This window comes from Egretta garzetta, unplaced genomic scaffold (genome assembly GCF_000687185.1).
Source record: "Egretta garzetta isolate BGI_Z169 unplaced genomic scaffold, ASM68718v1 scaffold397, whole genome shotgun sequence".
NCBI lineage: Eukaryota > Metazoa > Chordata > Aves > Pelecaniformes > Ardeidae > Egretta > Egretta garzetta.
Genome location: NW_009260493.1, coordinates 10,520,569 through 10,543,996, shown reverse-complemented (window position 1 = coordinate 10,543,996; position 23,428 = coordinate 10,520,569). Strand labels below are relative to the sequence as shown.

General features: G+C 38.1%; 1 protein-coding gene across 1 annotated transcript in view; it reads right to left on the bottom strand.

Moving 5' to 3' along the window:
* Positions 1-19,825, bottom strand: part of LOC104131157 (vesicular inhibitory amino acid transporter) — a 24,272-nt gene extending 4,447 nt beyond the window's left edge. The window contains exon 1 of the mRNA XM_009644281.1: positions 19,589-19,825. Coding sequence (XP_009642576.1) covers positions 19,589-19,825 — 237 coding nt within the window. The remainder of the gene's footprint in view (positions 1-19,588) is intronic.
* Between the last annotated feature and the right edge of the window lie 3,603 nt (positions 19,826-23,428).

Sequence of the window (23,428 nt, the reverse complement as noted above, 5' to 3'; positions counted from 1 at the left end):
GTTCAGCAGCTTTTTGCATTCAGAGCATGGCTAGTAGAGAGAAATGGGAGAACTCTGAACATGCGAATACAATGTGGTGAAACAACAGTGCTTTTCCTGCCTTGACAGAAATGTTTTTTTCATTTAAAGAAAAAAAAAAGTGTTTAATGTATCAGCACATTGTCAAATTTCTACAAAATATCCCAAAGTGTTAGTGATGGCCATGAGAGTTTGAAGAATGAAAGACCCTTTGTTAGACTTCAAAACTCATTTTGGATTTGATCTTCTGTTCTTACCTTTCCAAAAGCAATGCTTTCTGTCAGGACCATTTCCTGAGCACCTGTTACACCACTCGCCAATGCACATTCGGTCCAGCCTGGCCCCAGCACTTGCTCTTATTGAGTCTTCTGATCCTGTGTTCTCCTGTCCAAATTATGGCACAGCCAGCCTTAGCTGCGAGGCATCAATTAAAAATGAGTGGCAACCGCTTCTTAAATTGCCTCCCAGCTTTTAGTTTTAGTGTTCTGTCTGGGAAGTGTTCCTGTCTGAGTGGTTTTATTTTCAACTGTTCTAGTGCTAAGCCAATGTTAGCTCTAAATATGCTGGTTCAAGGTGATCTGTTTACAAATAGAATAGCACAGGGAAAAAGCATTCACACAGTTGGGCACAGAAGAGATGGGTATTTGAAACAGTCCTCTATAGTGGCTCAGCTTGAGTGGTTGTGTTATTTGCCACCACTCCATTCACCCGGGATAGGGAAGGACCCCGAGCTTGCCCAGCGGGCTGTGTCTTCCCTTGGCTCCTAAGACATTTGCAAGACTTGGGCATTTTCACCCTAGACTGAGGATGGAAGTGGCCTGTTCTTTGTCAAGGTCCGAATACATGTGCCTGGGTAGAAGTCCTTCTCAAGCATCCAGAGTAGACTTAGCCATAGGCAGCTGGGCCTAGAAAGAAGGAAGGAGAGAGGGCTGAACTGCTGATCAGCGTTTGAAGAAATGGCAAGGGTAAGAGCCAAAAGGGCATGCAGGGAAAGGTCACTCTCAGCTAGAAGCCATTTATTAGCCTTGCCAGAATACCCCCAAGCGGAAGGAACCAGGTATGACAGCTACCACCAGAAATCACCGATCTACCTACAATACTAAACGAGAAGATCAGGATTTCCAAATCATATCAGCACATTAAAACATTTTTGCATTTGTCCATATTGGACTGCAATATTTGAACTACATGGGAGTGTTTCCCACACCAGCAAGGCTGGCCGCTTGTTTAAAAATACTAGATATCTGGATTACTGTAGGATGCAAAAAGTGTGCCTGCTGCTGTCATAGCTCAGTTTGACACTACTTCACCCCGGGGCAAGCACCTCCCCAGGGAATAAAATGTGTTTAGAAAAATGCATAAATAAGCACAGTCAAGCGCTCTGAGAAAATATCAAAATTCCTTAATGTTCAGTTTTAGGTCTTTTCAGTCCCAGGTAAAATGCTTCATTTCATACACTGTTTTAGCGTGAAATGTGACACTTTGAAAAACAAAGCCAATTGAAACATAATTAAAAAGTAAAACAGATCAAATCATGGTCAGAGTTGAGATAAGCCCCAAGACAGTGAAATAAAATGGAGTAAAAAGCAATTCTAAAAAAGAGAGAGAAAAAGATTTCACCTTAAGACTTAATCAGATGGAAAAATAAATTAAGAAATTAAGAAGAATTTAACTGAAAATTATTCAGTATATGCAGAATACATGCTAATATGCCAGACTGCTGAATTAGCTCTGATTGCTTTTCTCACTGTCTGTAGCTACTCCACTGGAACAGTTCAATTAAGCCTAACTATTTTCCCAACTATGTATTTGATCCCCTGCATGAACATAGGTTAGGCACAGAAACTATACAGGAAAGCCTCCTTCATGGATCTCCTTGGAAGAGAAGGGAGATAGATAAATTCAGGAACCCTGTTTTTCAGTACACTTCCATGAAATATTTAATTATGTTGTTTAGCATTTTTTGTCATTTAAAATAAATCATTTTCCAGAACCAATGCAAGCCTGTGTTGCTGTGGTATTTATTTGAAAATACAACTTTATTAGCACTAAATTAAAAAATAGAGCAAATGGCTTAATCTTATGCCATGGTAACAGAGCTATTTGCTTGTTGACTTCCATGGCTGTCTTCCTTTCTCATCCACCACTGTGATCAATGGTGATTTTGTATCTTCTTCCAGATCACTGTTGACTATATTGAATAATACTGGGCCAGATGCCAATTATTCTACTAGATAACCTCCTAACCCTACTAGAAACTCATTCCTTTGACAATAGACCCACACTGACAGTTACTTTTTGGGGGATCTGTCACTTAGGCAGTTGTTAATCCATTTAAAAGGTATTCTATTGTTGCACTAATTTTTAAATCAGAATGTTGTGTATTAATGTGTCAAAATTCCTTTTAAAAGTCTAAATATATTCCTTATCTTTCACTGCCTATATTACAATCTCATAAAAAAAATCTATCAAGTGTGTTTAATAAGGACTGTTAGGACTCATGCTCCAAAACCATAATGATTGACACTAATTATATTCCTAGCTTTTTATTCTGTATCAATTAAAACCTGTGCTAACAAGCACTTTTTAATTTTTTTTTTTTCCCAGAATTGCTGCCAGGCTTCACTAGTCAGGATTTAACTGGCTTTTTAAATATTGGAATGACATCCACAGTCTCTTGAAAATTCCACATGTAATAGCGACTGAATAAGAGTATTATCAGGTCAGATGTATCTTTTGTTACGTCTCTCAAGTGCAACCTTGCTGGGCATTCTGCTTTCAAAATATTAACAAGATACATTTTAACATCTGTTTTAAATAGTAACTGCAGTTACCTAATAGTTAATTGTCCAAGTCTAAGCTTGGAAAAAATAGGCACCTCAATTTATAACTCACACCTATCTCAAGATAGGTCATTAGCTGAGCTGAGACGGAATTCCTTTCAGAGCTGCCTGTTCCTCTTGCTGGGCAGGAGAATATGGGCACAATGGAGTGTAGACACACATCTTAGAAACTCTGGGAGTCAGCTTTTAAACATCTCATGCAGAATAACATGATGTCCATCCTGAAAAATTACAAACCGGCCCACTGTTCTCCTGTGCTACGAGCACATCCTCCTGATCTTCTACAGAGACTACTTATGAACAGCTGCATCTTTTTTCAGATATAAGAATGATTTTAGAAGCTTTCCTGTACTGCTAATGTAGGAAATCAGTGTAGCAAAATTCAGTGAGAGAGATCAGAGAAGAGGAAGGTGAACTTACATTAGAAAATCTCTAAGTTGATTTTATCTGTTTTCACATCCACATACTCAACAGCACTGGGATGTGTGTCCTAGTGGCTTGGTGCACCAAGGAGGACAAGGCAGTCAAGTGTTCACTATGTCTTGGGTTCATCTTGACTAGTGATGACAAAGAGATTTTGGATTCCCCTTCTATACTTTTTTGGAGTAGATGCAATTTTGGATCTTTTGCCTCATTATTTTGTCTCACCTCTCATAAATATTAGGGGAAAATTCCTGAATTTCACAGCATCATTCCTTTTCTCAGCTGTATGTTTTATAGATACCATGCTCTACTTCATTCCCTTAACGCTTATCTATAGGTCAGTTTTTCTACCTCTCCTTTTGAATGAGAGCACATCTATGGTGCTCTGTAGCAGCTAATGCATACCTTCCCTTTTAACTTTGTTCTGCTGTTTCTCCTGGTACTTTTACACAAACATATGCAGTCGCATATAGAGACAGACATTTCCATTCATAATTAATTTATACCACTATTAGTATTTCTGTTCCAAATTTTTACACTAAACCTATCCTTTGTTTTCCTAATTCCTAAAAATTGTTTTCTTACTGTCCTAATCCCTGGGAGATGCATTTTTCCTAGTGTCTTTGGGTTCCTGTATCTCTTTGCCTCACTTTGTAATTTATAATTTACAATGGTTACTCTCACCCTCCCTTTCTCCCTTTTCCTATTTTTAATTTTTTTAAATTTTAATTGATACATTCACTTCACACTTGAAGTAGGAGGGGTTTTAACACATAGGTATACTATTTCTTAATTATGAGATGTGGCTTCTGGACATCTCATAAATTCTTGTTAAACGACTTTCAAACTGCTTTCACAATTTGCTGTCTGTATTTATTCTTCCTAATCAATTATCTCTCATAATTTTCTCCAGGTTTGTAAAACTCACTCTTTTGAAGTACCAAGTATATATATTACGGTCCTCTGTTTTCCCATAATGAATGCAATTAGATCCACTGATCTGTTCATTTTTATTCAACGTAATGAGCCTCAAAATAGAATTACCTTATGCTAGGTTCAATACCTTTTGTGTTAGATAATTATCATCTATCATTTTTAGAAACTTTAATGATGTTTTACCACAGACTGCATACAACCCCCAGTGTAGGTCTTCAAAACTGAGGTCACCAAGAATAATACAATTTTTTCTTTCCAGACAATAGCTCGAACACAGATAACCATCTCTTTAACACAGAGTGCCACCCTCACTTCTTTTTCCTACTCTTTTTTTGTAAACATGCTTTGTCTAATTATTTTTAAATTCCAGTCACATAAATCATCCCACCATGTATTTGCAATATCAGTTATATCCTATTTCTTATCAGCAGTGAGAATTTCCCGGTCCCTAGCTGACTCCCCAGACTCCTGGCACTGCTCTGCAGACACCAGGAAAAGAATTCATCTGCTTTCCCACTCACTTCACAGTTTGTTCACAGCTCAGCTGAGTTTGAATTAAAAACTACTACAAGCTGTTCTGTGGAAAACTTCAAATATTGTCCATGGCCTGTATGACCTTAGCAGCAGATCCATCTCCTTTAATGTCAGTGAAAAATCTTCCTTTAACTTCAGGGATGGTTGAATTAGACCCCAGCAATCTTGTTTTTCCTGATTTTTCTTATTCTTTCTCTCTGCCAATGCCAGTTTTAGCTGCAGGGAGGAAAGCGGCTAAGGTGTTTATTCTGTGATTAATGCCTGCAATCACCTTATATACTGAGAGAAAATTTAGAAGTGTTGTTCTGTCAGTCCTTCAGGTCCCATAAGCAGATGATAAGGCAGATAGACTGCTCAGGAGATGCTGTGATAAGATAAGCAAGTAAGGGAGTTGTGTGGTCTGCACTGCAAAATGTATGTGTCCATTTGACTGACAGAAGCCACTGATTTTGTTCTCCTTTTAGTGGCCAGATTAGTCTTAAGAATCTCCTCAAGATCAGGAAAGGGAACAGAGGAAAAAAAATGTCTCAGCAAAAATGGAATTGCTGCTATTGAGCGCGACAGCTGATCCAACTGGCTTTGCTAGCGGTTTAACTATTTGTTCTAAAACTGAAATAATATGCTTAGTGCTTAATTCTGCATGGTTTGATGGCAAATGTTAGTTTGCATAAACTCAGAGCTGTCTGCAAGAATGCACTGAATCGCACAAAGTAAATCTCCCAGGCAAATTACCTTTTAAGAAAATATACCATTTTACTCAGTCCCAAAGGAGAAAGCAGGCTTTGGTAAAAGAATGAGGGCTTTTATTATGTGCTATGTAGTGGAGAGGAAAAAGAGCTAAAAAAAGTAAGGCAGTCAAAAGTAAAACAAACATTATTTTGAAAGTTAGCAGTGGCGAGCAACATGGACTCACTGGCTGCTTACCTATTTCCCACATGATAGCTCATCACAGATTCCCAGGTTTTCACCTGAAGGCAGGCCAGTACTCAAGACATCCAGTAGAGCAACATGTGAGTGTGTTTCCATGAAAATGTGGTCAAAAGAGCTTGAGGGGAAGCAGAAAGGGGACTTGGGAGACTAGAAGCAAAGCAAAGCAAAGCAGTGGGGAGCCAAATAACTTTATTTGAGTCTGAACTGATATTACAAAGGGAAGAATTAAAGTGCACAGAAAGTTCAAACTCAGGCTGGGAGAAAGCATTTGGCTTGTTAGGTGTTTTTTAAATGCTGCCTGTATGGGACAAGCCACAGTTCTTGTCCCTTTTAACAAGTAAGGCTGAAGAGGAAATGGAAAAAAACCCAGACCCATACTACAAAGAACTTTGCACTGGAACAAACCTTACGCACCTCTGAGAGTTGAAAAGGAAGCCAGGTTACATCTTCTGGAAGCTGGGTTATATTTTCTGAAAGCTGGCATAGGATTTGTCATGACTGCATGCAGGATAAAAGGTGACTGAGTCCTCCCCTGGCTAATATTATCCTGTTCTTTCCTCAGTACAAACCCAACCACCAATTTTAGGTGGACTCTTACTCAAGGTATAATGACTCCCAGAGCTCGGCATATAAAAGGGAAATTTGTCTTACAGCACTGCCTGGAGAGAATACAGTTAATAGTCTGGATGAAAGATGTAAATAGTGGTATACTATTATTTTTGGTCTCTAGGAATCAGTAAACTGATACGGAGTGTCATAGCATATTCTTCTGGAATATGTGAGGAAAAATGCTGTCTTACAATTAGCCTGGGTATAGACAACAAATCTCTACTGCCTTTCCTCTCTTAACCTCAGTTAAACTAAAGTGGCACTCCTGGAGGCTTCTACCTTTAGAATAAAAGAAGCAGCAACTGATATTACTGCTGGTAAGTCATCATGCACAGATACAGGTAAAGTTGTGTTTGCAAATTAATTCCCATAATGGAGGTGTCTCTTTCCTATCATGACATAAAAGGTCACATCATTCTTAAAATTCAGCAAAGTAGAATAATTCCCGTAATTTGAAGTAGATTAGACAAACATTCCCAAATGTGTATAATTAATAATAAAAAGAAAAATGAAAGATCAGAAAAGAAATGTGACTAAGTTTTCTGGCATGCCCTGAGTCCTCAGCAATAAGGCGAAGTTATTTAAGACCTCCTTTTTAAAAAGATATAAATTTTGAGCATAGTTATGCATTGTGAAACAAGGCAATGGCATATAAAATGCATGCCTAGGATGTACTTTTAAGGTCCCTAGATGTAAAATACTTGAGGTATTACTACTTTAGGAGGTATTTCTCATTCTGTTTGTACAGACTGTGACACAGTGGTTCTTGACCACTATTGGCACATGAACAAAAGTACTGGAGCTATAATATAAGTCATATTCCTTTTCTGTTTTGTTTTTTTTTTTTTTAAATTTTATTTTCCTCTCTTTTCTTTTAATTTATTTTCTTGGTCTGCAGCTGCAATGGAAAGACTGGAGACATGATGCTGTCTGGAAACAACAGCTGAGGATCTCTGGATGAACAAACTGGGGACCTTGATTAGTCTTAACCTTTGACAAAGACCTCAGGTTTATTATTAACTTTCAGATACCAATACTGTCTGTATGGATAGAAATAAAATCATTTCTTTCATTATTAAAACAAAGTTAGTTAAGTAACTGTAGAAGTTTGTATATATTTTTAAAAATAGTTTAATTTCTTTTTCTTAATCTGAGCCATTCTGACAGTGCAGGGAAAACTTCTCAGCTCTATTGGATCTCTCCTTTGGTCACACTTCAGTGTCAAGAGCTGTAGTGATTTCATATTTGAGAAATTTATTTTAAGACTGCATTTAGTTTCTGTTCCTTTCTCTTAAACAATTTTCATTTCTCATGCTCAAATTTTTAGGCAAAATCCCCATGAATTCATGAGGTGAAATTAATGGATCTTAGGTGAAAAACCAGTGACTATTACTAAAGTTACTAAAGGGACTACTTTTTTTATTCTCTTTGGTACACAAGGAAGCGATCACTTCTTAGCATCTACACATTGGATTAATCTCACCCAACTTTTTCTGTCTAAACCAGACATTTAACGAATGAGTACACACGGTAGCAGAAAAGACATATGTGACAAATCTATGATGCACACTTATTAGGAATGGAATTCCTAATTTCACCTATCTAAATACAGCAAAAAATAAAGCTAATCTGCTCTCTTTGGAAAGGGTGGATAGAAGTAAGGATCACCAGAGGACTATTCATTCCAACAGTGTAGGGCGCTTACTTTAGAATTTCTGTCAGAGATGCCTATCTCTCTGTGTCATCTCTGGAGTAAGATTAGTTCCTTTACAAAGGCCATGAGACTGTGAGGTGCCTGGGAAGAGCAAAGGAAGAGCATGAAGCTGGATAACTTGGGAACATGACTGCACCAGCATCGGCAGGGACGGGGGAAAAAGGCATCATTGGGTAAACTAGAGACCACTAGAGCATAAGGTTGTGAACCATTTGAGATAGCAACGAGGGGTAGGAGAATATGATGGACAGGAGGCTGTGAGGAAAAATGACAAGATATGAGAAATATCTAACTATAGTCATAAGACAGGAATAAGTAGAAGGCTAGAGGGAAAATACGAATTATGCAGCTGATTATCCTTCCTGATTAGGAAAGGAAACCTTCAGGGGTGGAATGGCAGTGCCTCACAATTTAGGAGATAGCAGTGAGTCTCTGAAATCTCATCCAAGCAGCAGAGGGAAGCCTACAGTTTTGTGCAGGTATTTTATTTTTAACTTGAGATGACAACAATAAAAAGTACAAAAAGAAGAGCTCAGAGCAGCTGGTTTTCCAGCAAAAGTGAAAAAAAGTCAGCAGGCAAGCAAAAGCAACAAGAGCAGGAGTGGAGAACTCATTTTAAACTCTGGATCCCAATTAAAGCTTAGAAGATTTTTAAGTCCCTTAAGGGAAGGTGGCTGGGGAGTTGTCATTTGGAGTTGCAGAAATCATGCAGACAACAAGACAAGAGAATGGCTTTACAATGTACTGAGATAGAATAGACCTCAGCGCCAACTCCTAAATATGAAACAAACAGTAAAATGAGGGAATGACAGTCATTATAAAAGAAAAAATAAGATAACTTCTTATAAATATCTTTCTTATGAAAGAGAAATAATATATCTTGCATTATATGATTCTTATACCCATGTTTACATTTCTTCAGGTTTCAGTAGAACTATTCATAATTTCTGAAATACCCAGATTTAGTTTGAAATAATCAAACTAGAATTGGTTTTAAAACTGAAAAAAAACCCTGTATATCAGGGAGGAACTAGCCTGAATCAAACATGCTTCCAGAGAGGAAAACTGAACAATAAAAAAACTATCATGAATGGAAATATGCATGTAGGGTAAAGCAAAAGCTGAAGCTGCCATTGCTACTGATAACATAAAATAACCAAAAATATTTGCTCTAGGGACCTACAAAACATAATCTGCTGGTGCTGTTCTTTGTGTCAATTCAAGAAATGGACCAAGAGAAATTGAAATGGATAGCAGCGTATGTGTGTATGGGTTGAAATGAATGTTTCCTCACTTTGACTCATATGTTTACATTTTTGAGAAGTAAATATTAAATTTGATTTTTTTTTTTTGTTAGCTATTTAGTGAACACAGTTATTGTACATATGGCAAAACTAGTGCCACTGGCCAAGAATACAGAGAAACATTGCCTTCCAAGAAACATGGTGTGTGTGGGGAGAAGAGGGAGAATAGATGCAAATAGAAGTCAATTTCTTTTATTTAGCTTTAGGGGCAAAATGTTTTATACAGCTCACTGTGCTAAAACTAGGTTACAATGTATCATCTTCAATACTGCGTGTAATCAGTGTTTAGGGCTTTTTATTTTCCCAAATAGCTCCATTTTGCTCATTCAGAGAGAGCTTGTGCCATTTCAGTGAATCTCCTGCTGTCAGGGATTATACACATTGAAGTAAACTGTAGATTAACCATCTACGGATAGTGTGGAAGAAGCTTTATCGCTGGTCAGTACATTATACCAATTCAGATGTCCTTTACTTTCAGCATTAAATTCTCATACACACCTGCAGATGTTGAGCTTGTCAACCTTTATTCCTTGATGAACCCTAAGGCTCATTCTTTCTTTTTACAAAAAAATGAGCTCCCTTCTGAAAATTTGCTAATGGAAGTGAAGGAAGTTTAGAAAAAACAGGAAAAGAACGCTGTCTGACAAAATATTTTACTTTCTGTTGCCTATCACTATGTTCTTGCTGTCTTGGGAGGAATGTTATCTTGGGAGGAGTTATATGTCTAAATACGGTTTATTAAAGCAAATTCACTGAGGTTACACACCTCATAAGTTTAAGAACAGGGGCAGAAAGAAGATTTTTAAGAAGAATATTCTCCATCAGTGATAGCTTGTCAGTGGCATGTGCTATAGAGAGGCACAAGTGTACAAATGATCTCAGCCAGAAGGCTGGTAAATAATTATAATAGGTAATTTGGGCTTTTTTTGAAAGGTAACTGTCAAACATAATATCAAAACAATAAAGTAAGCAGATATAACATATATAGAAATTCAAAGTTGCCTAATAATAGTGTTTTTAAAAACCATGTGACCTGCCATAAATTAAAAAAAAGAGAAATTATACCATCTGTTTTCATTCAGCTTGTTAAAAAAGCTCTCAGGGTTTGATGAGACCAAAAAGCATGGTAGATTAATTTGATTTCAGTGTAGCGGGAAAGTACATCAGCTATTCCCTTCACCTGAGGGAGCCAGAGATCCTTGTTCTGCAACAAGTCGTGGTGCATTGGGTTCTCCCATGGAATAAAGTGATCATTGCTTTCAAGCAGCTGACGGTTCCTTGATCCTGTTTGATAACATTTACTATTTCAAAGGGTATGATTTTCATCATGCTACTATCCATTTATCTTTGATATCATGGTACTGTCATTCTTTTTCTTGACCATCTGGATTTTTAAGATGGAATGCCCATTTTAGTGGCTGAATATTCTAAAAGTACTCTTATCACATTCATCTGCTGATTTATCTTGTGCTCAGCCCCTACAATGGGTCTCAGTAGCAAGGAGAATCCATTCTATACAGAAAAAAAGAGAGGAAATTGAATCAACTGTCAAGCTGATTTATCACAGGCCACATTTAAACAATCATTATTTTGTAAAGAGTTTCTGTAAAACAGAAAACATTTTGAGACTTACTTTGAAAATTGTTTTCATTATTGGAGCACCTGGAAGTCCTTGATTGGAATCCCATTGTGCAGGGCACTGTGCAAACAAAGTACAAAAAGATGGTCTCTTCTCCAAAGAATTTAAAATCTAGGGGTAAGATAACAGGAAACAAATACAGGCAGACAGGGGAGTCAAGGAAACCATGAGTCAATACCGGAAACTGTGAGTCAAGAGAGTAAATGGTGGTTTCAGCGTAGCTTATAACTGTGAAATTTTCAGTAAAAGGACATTTTTAATGGGATCAGAGGAGTGCTACTATAAATGGTAGATTGTTAAAGAAAAGATGAGTACCTTACATTTGACTTGATGGTTGAAGAAGCTTGCAAGAGCTGCTGGACACGTGGGCTATGGAACTGCATCAGCTTTCCAGATGGGTGTGCATGGGGCGAGCCTGGCAAGGTCAGGGAAGAGTGCGTTACTGTGACCCAGATGGGGAATTATTAGCACTCAGATAAGAGTTTTAGCCTTGTGGATGAGTAAATCAGACTGTGTATTAGTGAGGTTTTACAGTATAAATAAGCAGAGGCTGGACATAGCCTGAGTGTGCAGATAGAGAAAGAGGCCTGACTCAAAGATGGTGCCAGATGAGAAGCCTGCATGGCAGCAAGGACAACGACGTTCACAGGCTGGCGTGGGCAGACTCTGGATGGAAGGCAAGGAGCTCTGTTTAGCTGCTTCTACTAACTGCTGAGCAGACAGACCAATATCTTATGTGAGCAGAAGAGGGATCTAAATAAGATGTGAACTTGAACCGGCCCAGGAAAACACACTCTGCTGTCGTCACATGCTCCCACAGGTGGTGAAGGATGTGGTGTCTGTCTATTGGCAGTGTCTGCAGCAGCCCCGAGAACCTGAGTCTGCTGCAGGTGGTGACCCCAGGGAAGAAGGTGCGAGGCAGACATTCAGGAGAGATCTCCAGCATTTGTTGTGTGCCTGATTATGGACAGTAGTGTAGAGCAGAGGAAGCTGGTCATGACCCTGTGTATTAATTCATGTAATACTTTTCCTCATGAAAAATTCTTGCCGTGAAAAATACAAATAGAATGCTGTAGCATGTGTGTGCTTGTAGTTACCTACCTACCAATACAAAAGCTTTTTTTAGGCATTAACACCCCCAGAGCAGGCCATCTCCTGAGTGGTTTGAAGGTTTCCTAGTGATGAAATGAAAGAAAAAGAGGTCTGGGAGGCAGAGGCACAACATTCAGGTTTGTGAAGTGTTACTCACATGTACCATTTATTGTATATATGTCATTGAAGAAATGCAAACTGGCACAATCTTTTTGCAAATATATGTAAACATACATGTAACCCACACCTCTGTCACTTGGCGGGCTGTCTATTAAGCCCTAGCAACACTGCTGACAGTAGTTGGCCTTTGAAGAATGGCAGGGTTTAAAGCTCTTGAGTGGATATGTGCTTTCTCTTCGTTCACGTAACTGTACTTAAGCTGACTGAGACAAAAAAAGAGTAGAAATACTGATGGCCTCACTAAGGGTGTCTGCTGGCAAGCTGAATTTGGCAGCATGCCAAACCAACTCGCAAATTGCAATTAACACACAGGTTTATGTTATTACTGGCTAGGAAGCACCGCTGTAAGGAGAAGAGTTGAACTGGTCTCTCCCAGCTCTGCCGCTGAACCCCACACCAGGACCTCGGTGCCCGTTCCCTGTTCTGATTCCCTCAGAGCCACGGGGAGCTCCCTCTTGCTGTGGGACAGGAAGAAGCAAGCAGGAGGGCCCCCAGCATAGGCCAGGTTTACCTTTGACCGCAGAAGCTTTGTTCCTAGCCTTTACTGACAAATGAGTTAGAAAGGTGGTTCAAAATCAGTGCCCAAGTACTCAGCTGTGTCTGTGCACTTTTCCTCTTCTCTGCCCTCAAACACACACTGGGTAGTGACAAAACCGCTGTTTTGCACTTGAATGCAGCAGTTACGACAAGCACCAGCAAGATCAATGTGCTCTACTGCTTGTATTGGGTGTCCATGCCCAGGAGCTGGCAGTGGGGGGCTGCAGGGAGGCCCCTGTGAGGCCAGCTGGGGCTGCCCTGTGACAGACTCAGATGGTTCCAGATGGCTCCAATGGACCCACTGCAGGGCACGGCTGAGCCCCGCAGCCACCGTGGCGGCACCTCAGGGAAAGCCTGGGTAAGGAAGGGCCAAAAACACCACAGAGAGTAGGAAGGGTCCATAAGAGTGAAGGACTGAAGTTGAGCATGGGAAAGGTGGGGAGGAAGGTTGTTACTTTAACGTTTGTCTTTTTTTCCCCCAACACCAGATGCAGTAATCAAACACACATATATATCTCAATAAGCAATAAAGTTGATTTTCCCCAAGTCGAGTCTGTTTTGCCCGCAATAACTGGCAAGTGATCTCCCTGTCTTTATCTTGGCCCGTGAGCCCAGCTGAGGGGGGGAGAGTGAGCGAGCAGCTGGGTGGGAGCACGGCTATTAGCCACAGCTAACCCACCACACTACTGTATGCTTCCTTGCTAGTTCCTTTGTCCTTTAACATGCATAAAATTTCAACTAATGGCAGCTTCATGTAGGACTATACCCTCACACCTATAAAATAACTGTTCTAAAAGATCCATAGCAGTAGATTTTCCAGATAAAAAGATTTTCAAACTTCTGTGAAAAGTGAACAATCGACAAGAAGTCCCTGCTTACAAGAAACAGGCACTTGCAAATTCTGCAAGACTTTCCTGACCAGACTGTGACAAACTGGACATCGACCCCAGGATAAATACACTATGTGTTGCAGTGACTTAGCTGCTGTTTCTAAGAATAACCTGCAAGATAATATGGTGGCTTTGAAATTTAGATGCTGAAGTATACAGATTTCAAAAGTACCAGCCAAGAAGAGTTTCAGCTGAAGTTGTTGGAAATGATAGATAATTGACATTGCTAAAAATCAGGTCTCAAATAAATACTTTCATGCAATGTAAGGTTATAATTTGAGATTCTGAACAGAATTATTCAGATTTCTTTAAGCACAGCAGCTCTTCTGGCTACTGTTCAGGTAAAAATCTGTTAAAGGTAGAAAATAAATGTATTGATTAAGAATAAATATTTTAAAATTTTTTACAAATTCTTACACCCACTGTAATCAAGATATTCAGATTTAAGGCTAAGGTTGCACGTTAAATTCCATGTTTGTGTTGAGTATTATGCTTCAGAATGTCTCCCTCTCATCTCACAGGAAATAATTATCTCATATGTTAATTAACTTAAAACACATCGACATCATGAATATAGACCATTGTATATCAGTTATAGACAAACTATCAAGGCTATTAGAGTAATTTGTAAAGGAGACAGAGACACACACCTCCTGTAATTCTCTTCCAACTCATCTATTAGGAAATGCGATTTTGGGCCCATGGTGCAGACAAGCGTAATCTAAGGACTGCTTTAAATTCTAAAGATTTTTGATATTTCATTTTGATATCTGGAAGGCTGCAAGAATTGCAGTACTTTGATCCATCACTTGTATAACGCATGTACTTGTTTCTAGGATGCTTCAAGAGCTAGTATGGTGCTTTCTGAACCAATTGCCCATATGTTGGGGACTGTCTGTATGTCAAGGGAATAATTTGTGGAGTAGTTATGTTATATCACAGCTCCTACTTGCTGGCAAATCTGACACAGAGGGGCTATGGAAAACTGATTTGCCACTCCTAACATTTCCATAATAGTTACAGTAGAATATGCTGATGTAAATCCATTCAGTGCTCCCTCCATCTGTTCATTGCCCAGATGATGTGACAACATAAAATGCAAAACCTACAAAACAGCAACTTAAATCCCATGAGAACAATCCAAATATTTCTTCCTGGAACAAGAAACAATCTTAGATGAGCCACCTCTCTATGTTTAGGAGTTCTGGCTTCATAACATTTTCAGTGTTTGCAGCTGACCAAGAGAAAAGTAGACTGATATAGCGCATTCTGTAATGAGATTGATGGGAATGGCAGCTAGTTAACTCAAAATCAGTCTACTGCACAGTTCTTACATGTCAAATAAAGAGACTTCTGTGAAGTAGATATCATTTCATTGTTGCAGGAGAACACACTTTTGATAAAAAGCTTTTGTGATAGAAAGTAGGGTTGGGAATCAAGAATATATATCCTATATGCTGTACGCAGCCTTCTCTGTGCTGTATGAATATGAGCACAAAACTAAAGAAATCTACTGCAGGGTTTGAGCTGAAATAAAAGGTTATATGAAGTAGTGACATATGTCTGGAATCTTTTTTTCCCTCAAGAGAAAATCCAAAGAGCAAACCAGAGTCTTCTTCCCTAAAACACATCTTTTATCAATTGCATTGTATGATAGCAACGTTCTATCATAGGAAAAACAGATCTGAGTTTAGATGGCTCTCATCAGGCTCTAGGCTTTTTTTGGATCTCCAGTTGTGGCTGTATGGGTTTGCAGTTGCAAACCTATGGAAAACAAATTTGCCCAGTACTGCAGGTGCATTTCAGCTACAATCATATTAATTGGCATTTTTATGTGCACCACAAGAGTCCTACAGTCTTGGAATTCTACTTTGTGCTGTCATTTTTTTCCTAGCTCCATTTGGAAACTTGAATTACTTGCTGGTCCCAGGTTAGATATCAGCATTGAGCACCTCCCTTTAATTCTCAGTGCCACCTCTTGATGTGAGATGCACCAGCTTGTTTCCCTCAGACATCTATAATTTAGTTCAGAGTATGACTTTAGCTTCAGTGTATAATTCAAGGAAGTTACTGCTTGTGGCACCAGAAGGATTGACCCTTGTTCTCAAGTCTGGAAAACAAATACTTAAGATCAAGTACTGCAGTTAAGATCTAAGTGGTTATTTAGTTAAATGTGACTAAATTATTTAAGGTTGAGGATGAGAAGAATTGTACTGTGGTACATCTAATGACCTGATGGCGAAAACATTTAGCTTTCTCAGCACACAAGCGTGCGCATATTTATATTTAGAAAATGCTTAAATACAGTGTCAGTAAAGCTTAATGGGAGGGGTGTTTAGACACCTTAAAACGATGTTTGCCTCTATATCTTTAGGGGCATGTCTGCTAATTCTGTTTCTCAGCATCACTGTGTTTTCCACTTAAGTCTTTGGTAGTTGTTGATATTCAGTAAGCACTCTACAGATTTAGTCTGTGTTAAGGAGATGAAAGCAGGTAACTCAGAGGAAACATCATAGAAAAATAATTATTAACTATGAGATATTCTCAAGTGAATCTTTTAGAGCTGCGTAAATAAAAATGAGCCAAAGTGGAACCCAATATGGAAATGCATCTATAATGGCACACCATGAAGGAAATACAGATACACACTTTCATTTTTAAAAATGGTGATTACTGAAGTGTCGAGTCTTTTCTAAACTAATGCACAATATAGAGAATATAAATAAAATGAGCATATTTATGATCCCTACTGTAATAATGGTTAATTTCTTATTGACACAATTTTTAATAATTAATAATAATACCAGTTGTATTATTATTTTTCTTAGAGCACTCTCAGTTGCCAAGCACCCTATTGTGTTATTCTGATCATGGAACAAGAAAATAGCCTCTGCCATAGGTATTTCTAATCTTTGTACAACCTAATCTCTGCAACAGGAGACAGGAGACAAAAGATGGCTACACTAGGTATCAATCAGATGCATTGAATCAAACGGCATGTTCAGCATGCTTTGATACACCGTGTTTTACCAAACGCCCAGGGAAGAGTTGTGTGCTTATATTACACTGTGTTTTAAAGACTGTAGAAGCATCATAATACTGAAGGCACTTTGGAGCTGCCCGCTAAAGTGGCTGGCTCTTCGCACTGTTAAACTGGTTTGTGTTCCTGCGACCGAAGTGGAGATAGACTCACAATGGTGTAAATCAGTTATGCTGAGATGAATGTTATTTCACTTCTTGCCATTATTTCACTTCCCTTTCTTGTTTTTTCTCCATTCTTTGTTGTCTTGTACCCCTTCATGATACTATAGAGTGAGTGTCTTTTTCTTTTACTTTGGCTTTCTCTTTCTTGGACAAACATTCTCTGTACTGTTTGCAACAATCCTCCTACATGTGGCTGGCAGATAAATAGATTTATCGTCCTTTGGTTCTGCTGTGAAATGCTGTACCATTAGAATACAACTACCTTCTTCCTTGTGACTGTTGCTTTGCCTACCTATCCAGCACTACTGTACAAGTCAGTACAAATTTTTTTGGCCTTTTACTACCATATACAAACAAATGCAACTTGCATCATTCTGCCAGGTGATGCTGTTCATTTTCCCTTTTGAATTAACTCAGCTTTATGGTCTCTGTCCTTACCTAGATTAACTGGATACAGGTTTTCATTTGCCTGTGCAGTGTTGGAATACAAAACGTGTTTCCCTGGAAACTTTAAATGGCTGAAGCAATCATTTACACGTACAATATCGTCACCACAAGTGCACATTTATTCAGTCGAAGTTAAAAACGCAATAAAAATCTCTACCTGTTTGTTTGAAAATATTTGCATTTAAAACACCGTAAGAAAGCCCCTTACCTAATTTCAGAGACCAAAGATTTAATTGTTCTTATAATAAAACTGGATTGTGAAAAGATTTCACTTTTAGACTATTTGTATTCACCAGAATAACTGTTTAGAACACTTCGGGATTCTGCTGAAATATTTACCTCTAATTGCCATGCAAAACACTTCTGCCCTTTCCTCTGGGTAGGGCAAAAACAACTATCATTTTAGCATAGATTGTTTGCACCAGTCAAGAACATTTGGATTGTTTTAATCATTCTGTTCACAACTCTGACTTTCTCTTCAAAGCTATTCATAGAAATTTCTTCAAAGTGTTATTTTTTACTGACAGATGCCCGTTCAGTATTCTCTCCTCTCTCCTCTCCTGCCTTTCCCCTTCCCTTCCTCTCCTCTCTACCCTTGCTCCTAAGCCAAACACAAAGGTATTGGGAAATAGGAAAAATACACACATGTGTACATAGATTCACATATGTGCTTGCATATGCACATATGCAGTTTCACATGGTGTCGTTAGGACACTTCAGTTGTAGTATTTAATGAAACTGCAGCTCCCAGGCTTTGCCATCCTCAGCCTGCCTTAGGAGGAAACCTCAATACAGCTGTAGCCAACTGCTCTCTTAATGCTGATTTCTAAAATACTTGACCAAATGAGATCCAACAGCAGTATGCAACACTCAGCATGCCGAGAGTTTTGACTAAGACAACAGTTACTGATGTTTGGATCATTTAGCTTAAATTTGTCCCCTTTTTAAATAGGCAACTGTATGTTTGATAGTGTTTTTACACTGTGTTATTGGTCTATTTTTTAACTGGAAGCTATAATATTAATAATTAATAGTAATTGTGTACATAATGATATTCAGGAACCTTTAGGCACTTTGATGTATTTACAGAGGCATTATTACTTTTGTTTTTCAGAAAGGAAAACAATGGGTGAGAAGGTGACCTGCCAAAAGGTCATGCAGCAAATATTGACAAAATTGACTTCCCGAAGGAAATCTTGGCTTCAGTGAAATCAAAGGCAAAACTCACAGAGACAGCAATGGGCTCTCATCCCAGCCTCCCGTCCTGACTAGATGCGGCTGAGGGATGCTGAAGATAAAACGTGTTACTCGAATGTAGTTGGGGTATTTTAGGACTTCATGCTTTTATTCACAGCTGAACACTTTCTGAGAATGATATGCTACTGTGCCTTAGGTGTTATTACATTGGCTCTCATGTGGTGGTGCTCATGTTTGAAAATACAGCGGGGTTAGAAATATGTCCCTTTCCTCCTCCTTTGCAGAGCTGAGGGGTGAACTGGATATATAAACAAATGTTCATCGGCATAATCACAGACTTGTGTGACACTGGAAGGATTATTATTCTATAATTAAAGTGCCATAAGAAGTGTTGAAGTAACAGTTACTGGGACTAGATGTGTCTGTGGATACTGCTTTCTTCTTACCGTGTCAGAAAGTTAGTGGTAATGACAGAATTATGTAAGGAAATGAATCATGAAAAGTGAGAAAAAGAATCTGAAACATTTAATGCTAAATTTAAGGATTCAGAAAGATACTCAAATTCCACACAGAATGCTGGGACCAAATGCTCTCACTCTTTTCAGCCTGACTATTTTCTTTAACACTGACAAGCATTATTACACTTCTTGTGCTTCATCCTCCAATTTATATCTTGTCTAACTTACATGTCAGTACATTTATGTCTGACGTCAGCCTGGCTCTTACTATCTTCTTTTTATAAGAAGTTTACCTCACATTTCTATCAAACGTCTCTGTCACTGAATTAAAATAGACTTATTAAAGATAATGTCTGCACTTCCAAAACAGGTGCAATCACCACCTTTTCATTTTCACCTAGTTTAAATATTTTTAAAACTTTAGCTAACATATCTATCTTTTTTTCCCTTTGGAACTTCATTTTTTCAGAGTGCTAATCTTATGCAGAAAGGTTGAAATATATTAGTAATAAATTCATAGAAACCTTTTAGAATATTACAAAGTGATGGTACGGTTAAGTAAAATAAAGCGGGCTGAGTGATGACCAGGTTTTCCAAATGATGATTGTAATGAGCGGGGAAGTGAAAGGTTACCTGAATGGCATTTGTTACATTCCATCCTGCTTCCCAGCTGGTGATCAGTTTGACCTGGGCATGTGGCAGGGGAGCTGGGGACTTGTATTCCGGATCCTGGTGGCAAACGTCAAGCTCAAAGTTCAGGGGTCCCTCTGGTTCCTCTCTCTCCTCACTGTGAACTCTGTTCAGTTCATCTCTTCTAGCAAAATTCACATGTTCTTCATCAGTGTCTAGGCAGCTGTCCCATCTCACCATTCCCAAAAAGAGAGATGGTGTTTCCCTGAAGCAGTTGAAAAGAGATGAAAAGGTCTGCTTTGGGTGAGCCATCCTGAATACTGAATATTAAAGTAAAACCTTTCCTTTCATGTCTTTATTTTTTTTAGCAGTTGTACATTGTTAATCCTTTTGTTAGGTTAGCCTTGATATTGTAGCTAAGATTAATGAAGTTTGTTGTCCTTAGTTCATTTTTTTTGTGCCCGTTTCAAATGCCAGCCAAAGAAATACCTCCAGGGTCTTTAACATACTGCCCAGAGTAGTCTGCAGTGAGATTTAGTAGTCTGCAAGCTGCAATCTGCAATTCAAATCCTTTTTCCTTTTACCTATGGTATCTACTTAGATCACTCATTCATGAAGCATCTACAGGTGGCTGCAAGAATCTCTTCCTGGAAATTATGCATGTTTCTGATACAAATAAATAGTTCTGCCAAAAGGAAAAAAAAATGCTTCATTAAAAACTAGAGTTGATGGACTGACTGCTAAGTAAATGCATGTAAACAAGTTCACTTTTCCAGATGTGAGAATTTTCTGCTGTATTTCAGTGTCTACAGAGGTCAGTAGAACTTAAAAAATGTTCTTAAAAAAGCTCAAAGTTGCAAGAAGAAAAAAAAAGTAGCTTGTTCATAACTATATCTAATTCACAGTTGCTGGTGACAGTTAGGAGAACAACATAGAGCTGTGATATGTTTACTGCATGGAGGTAAATGGTGATACATTATGATTATTCACACTGCAAAATCCTAAAAATAGCGTTTACCAACGTATCCTCTTTTTCCCTTGGACGGCCCATGGAATTTTTGAAAGAAAGGTAATGAGAGAGAGTTGGCTTGCACAGTTGTCGGATTATTTATGCCTATTTTCTTTTGTTGTTTCCCATACCTGCCCTATTTTTCTCTTCCCTCTTTGTTTCTTTATTTAGGGTACTGGGTTTTAACAGCTATATTTCTACATTAACAACTGAATAACTGGTACAACACTGCTGATCATGCTGAAAAAAAGCATTTGCTTATAGAGTCTGAATTTGACCATGTGAGATCGATTACAGTTCTTGCTTGCACTAGCATGTCCTCCCTGTCGGCTGAAACTTCAGGAATTCTCAAAAGAAATTTAGAAGTTTGTATTTCTGAACTAGAATTCTGAACTGATGACTTTTCTGCCAGATATATGTGAACCGCAGTCTCACTAGGAACTCACAGGTCTTGCCCGTTTCCAGAATGAAATATCCTTCATGCAGGCCTTGTCGTCTGTTTTTTCTTACGTGCTCAGGATTAAATAAACATGGAGACAGCCTTCACTGTTCTGTATTTTAAGATCAGACACTGAAATTTCTCTTGTTCGTTTTATGTAACTAATATTCTGAAGCTCTCCACAGTTTATCCATCTGTTCTAAAAATTAGAAGTATTTCAGAAATACTACCAATACAGAATTATGTTCCTGTACCTACCTTGTTCAAGCCTCGTCACTGACACCTGTATGTGCCATGTACATGGGCTCACTGCTAGATGCTGTACAGTATGTCTTTTATACATTGTGAAATCTGTTAATATTGACCTGAGCTGAACAACACATGGCTCTTGCATCCCAAAATATCCATTTACTGGTATTTCTGAACACTGAAGTGAATGTCACTATGCACCTCACAAACATATCATGATCTCCTGGAATGACCTGGCAGGTGCTTGAAAATATGACTATGGTTTTTACAGCAAATTTTGACCTCAGTTTAGTCCTTCTCTCCTCAAAGCCATTCCAACAGAAAGCTTCAGGCAGGTTTCTGAGGGGAACTGCTCTATAATAGGTGTATATACTGCTCGCATTAAGTAAACCTGGTAACAATATCCACAGAAGGAAAATAATGACAGAAAAATTACAAGGTTTATTTTCCTAATACAGACAGAATTATCTGAGATACCCAACTGGAACTGTGGGAAGTGGAAAATTTAAGTACCTATTTTCAGTCTACTCTTAAGCGTTACTTCTGTAGATGTTTATATTTCTGGACAGAAACATTTTGTTTTCCTTGACTTTACTTCATGTGAAAGGTAGAACCTCACGAGACACCAATTAGCATTTTAAAAGCTATTTTTTTATTAATTAAATACACATAAGAACCATTTTAACATACTGAGGAATTGTATTACACCAAATACAAAATCTGTTGTTGTTCATTTACAACTGATGCATTACATAAGAAATTGCATTGTTTATCTGGTGTTTGTAGATGTTTTCTTCTGTCTGAAGGAATTTATTGAGACAGCAAACAGTGCTGCTTGGTGGGGTTTTTTTAGGTTTTTGTTTTGTTTTGTTTTTATAGGGTTTTGTTTTTTCTTTTTTTAAGTTTGGGGGTTTTTTTTCTTGTAAATTAGTCAGGGTTTCATGCAGCTATCTTAACCAAGGGAAGTGTAAGCAAGTTTAGGAACAGAGAGATACCTCTGGATAATAGAACCATTTGATTTGCCTGTACATGGTTAGAGAGGAAGTGCCCAGTTTTATCCAAGGTCCTCTGACAGCAGTGGAAAGCATCCCATTTTCAGATTTCTTATCTGCCAGACACATCACATCTGGAAGTCAGGAAAATTAAATAATGGTCAAAACTGTTCTTTCACAGTTACACAAAAGAACTTAAAAAATACTGTAGAATCTGTTTTTAAAAATAACTTTTAGATGGTTTAAATTCACTGCTTCCCTACTGACTACCAAATACAAATGTAAGTAAGTTTATATGTTTCCAGAAATATCTGAATTTTGATAAAATATTTATATTAGATCTCCCAAGCTTGGTATACATATATATATGTTTATTTCAGTGAAGTGTCATTATTAATCTCTGGCATACAACATAGCACAGGACAACACAGATTATCATTGTACAATATTTATTATTATTTATTTGTAATACTGTGTAGAGATCCTAGCAGCCACCTTTGGATTAAGTGTCTTAAAATCAAATAGTAGGAGACAGCTTCTTTATGAAAGGTTTACAGTTTAACAAGAGAAGACAGACAGAATCTTGGCAATCTGGAAGTCTATCCTTCTTCTTTGTCTACTGGGCATGGATTTTTCATTCTATTTATTACCTGCAGCTTTGATTTTTGCAGTCAGTAGGACAAATTATTCTCTTAGTTGCATCACCGTATATCTACTGACTGTTTTCACAGACATAAATAATGAGCATAGGAATATATATCAAATTTGGTTTTACTATTGCATTAAAAACTGCTGTCTAGATGACTGCAGCAAATTTCGTATTTATTGTGCTACTTCCAGGCCATCAGAAATAAACAGTAAAGGCAAGAAATGAGAATTGAACTCAGTCAAAGGGTAGTCCACTTCTTCACTTTTCCCATGCACTACTTCTGCTAGGCATTCTTTCTACAGATGTTCTTTATCCACACAAGCCACTATTATAAGTTCAATTAAGCCTTATGTCTTGTCTTATGAAAAACTTCTTGATTTATGGTAGGCCCATAAGTAAGGTTATCATTGTCCTCGTCATCTATTCACCTATTTCTATTTCAGGACTTAAACTGAGATTAAAATTTTCTCCTTGTAAAGCAGCAGACTGTGACTGTGATTCATGA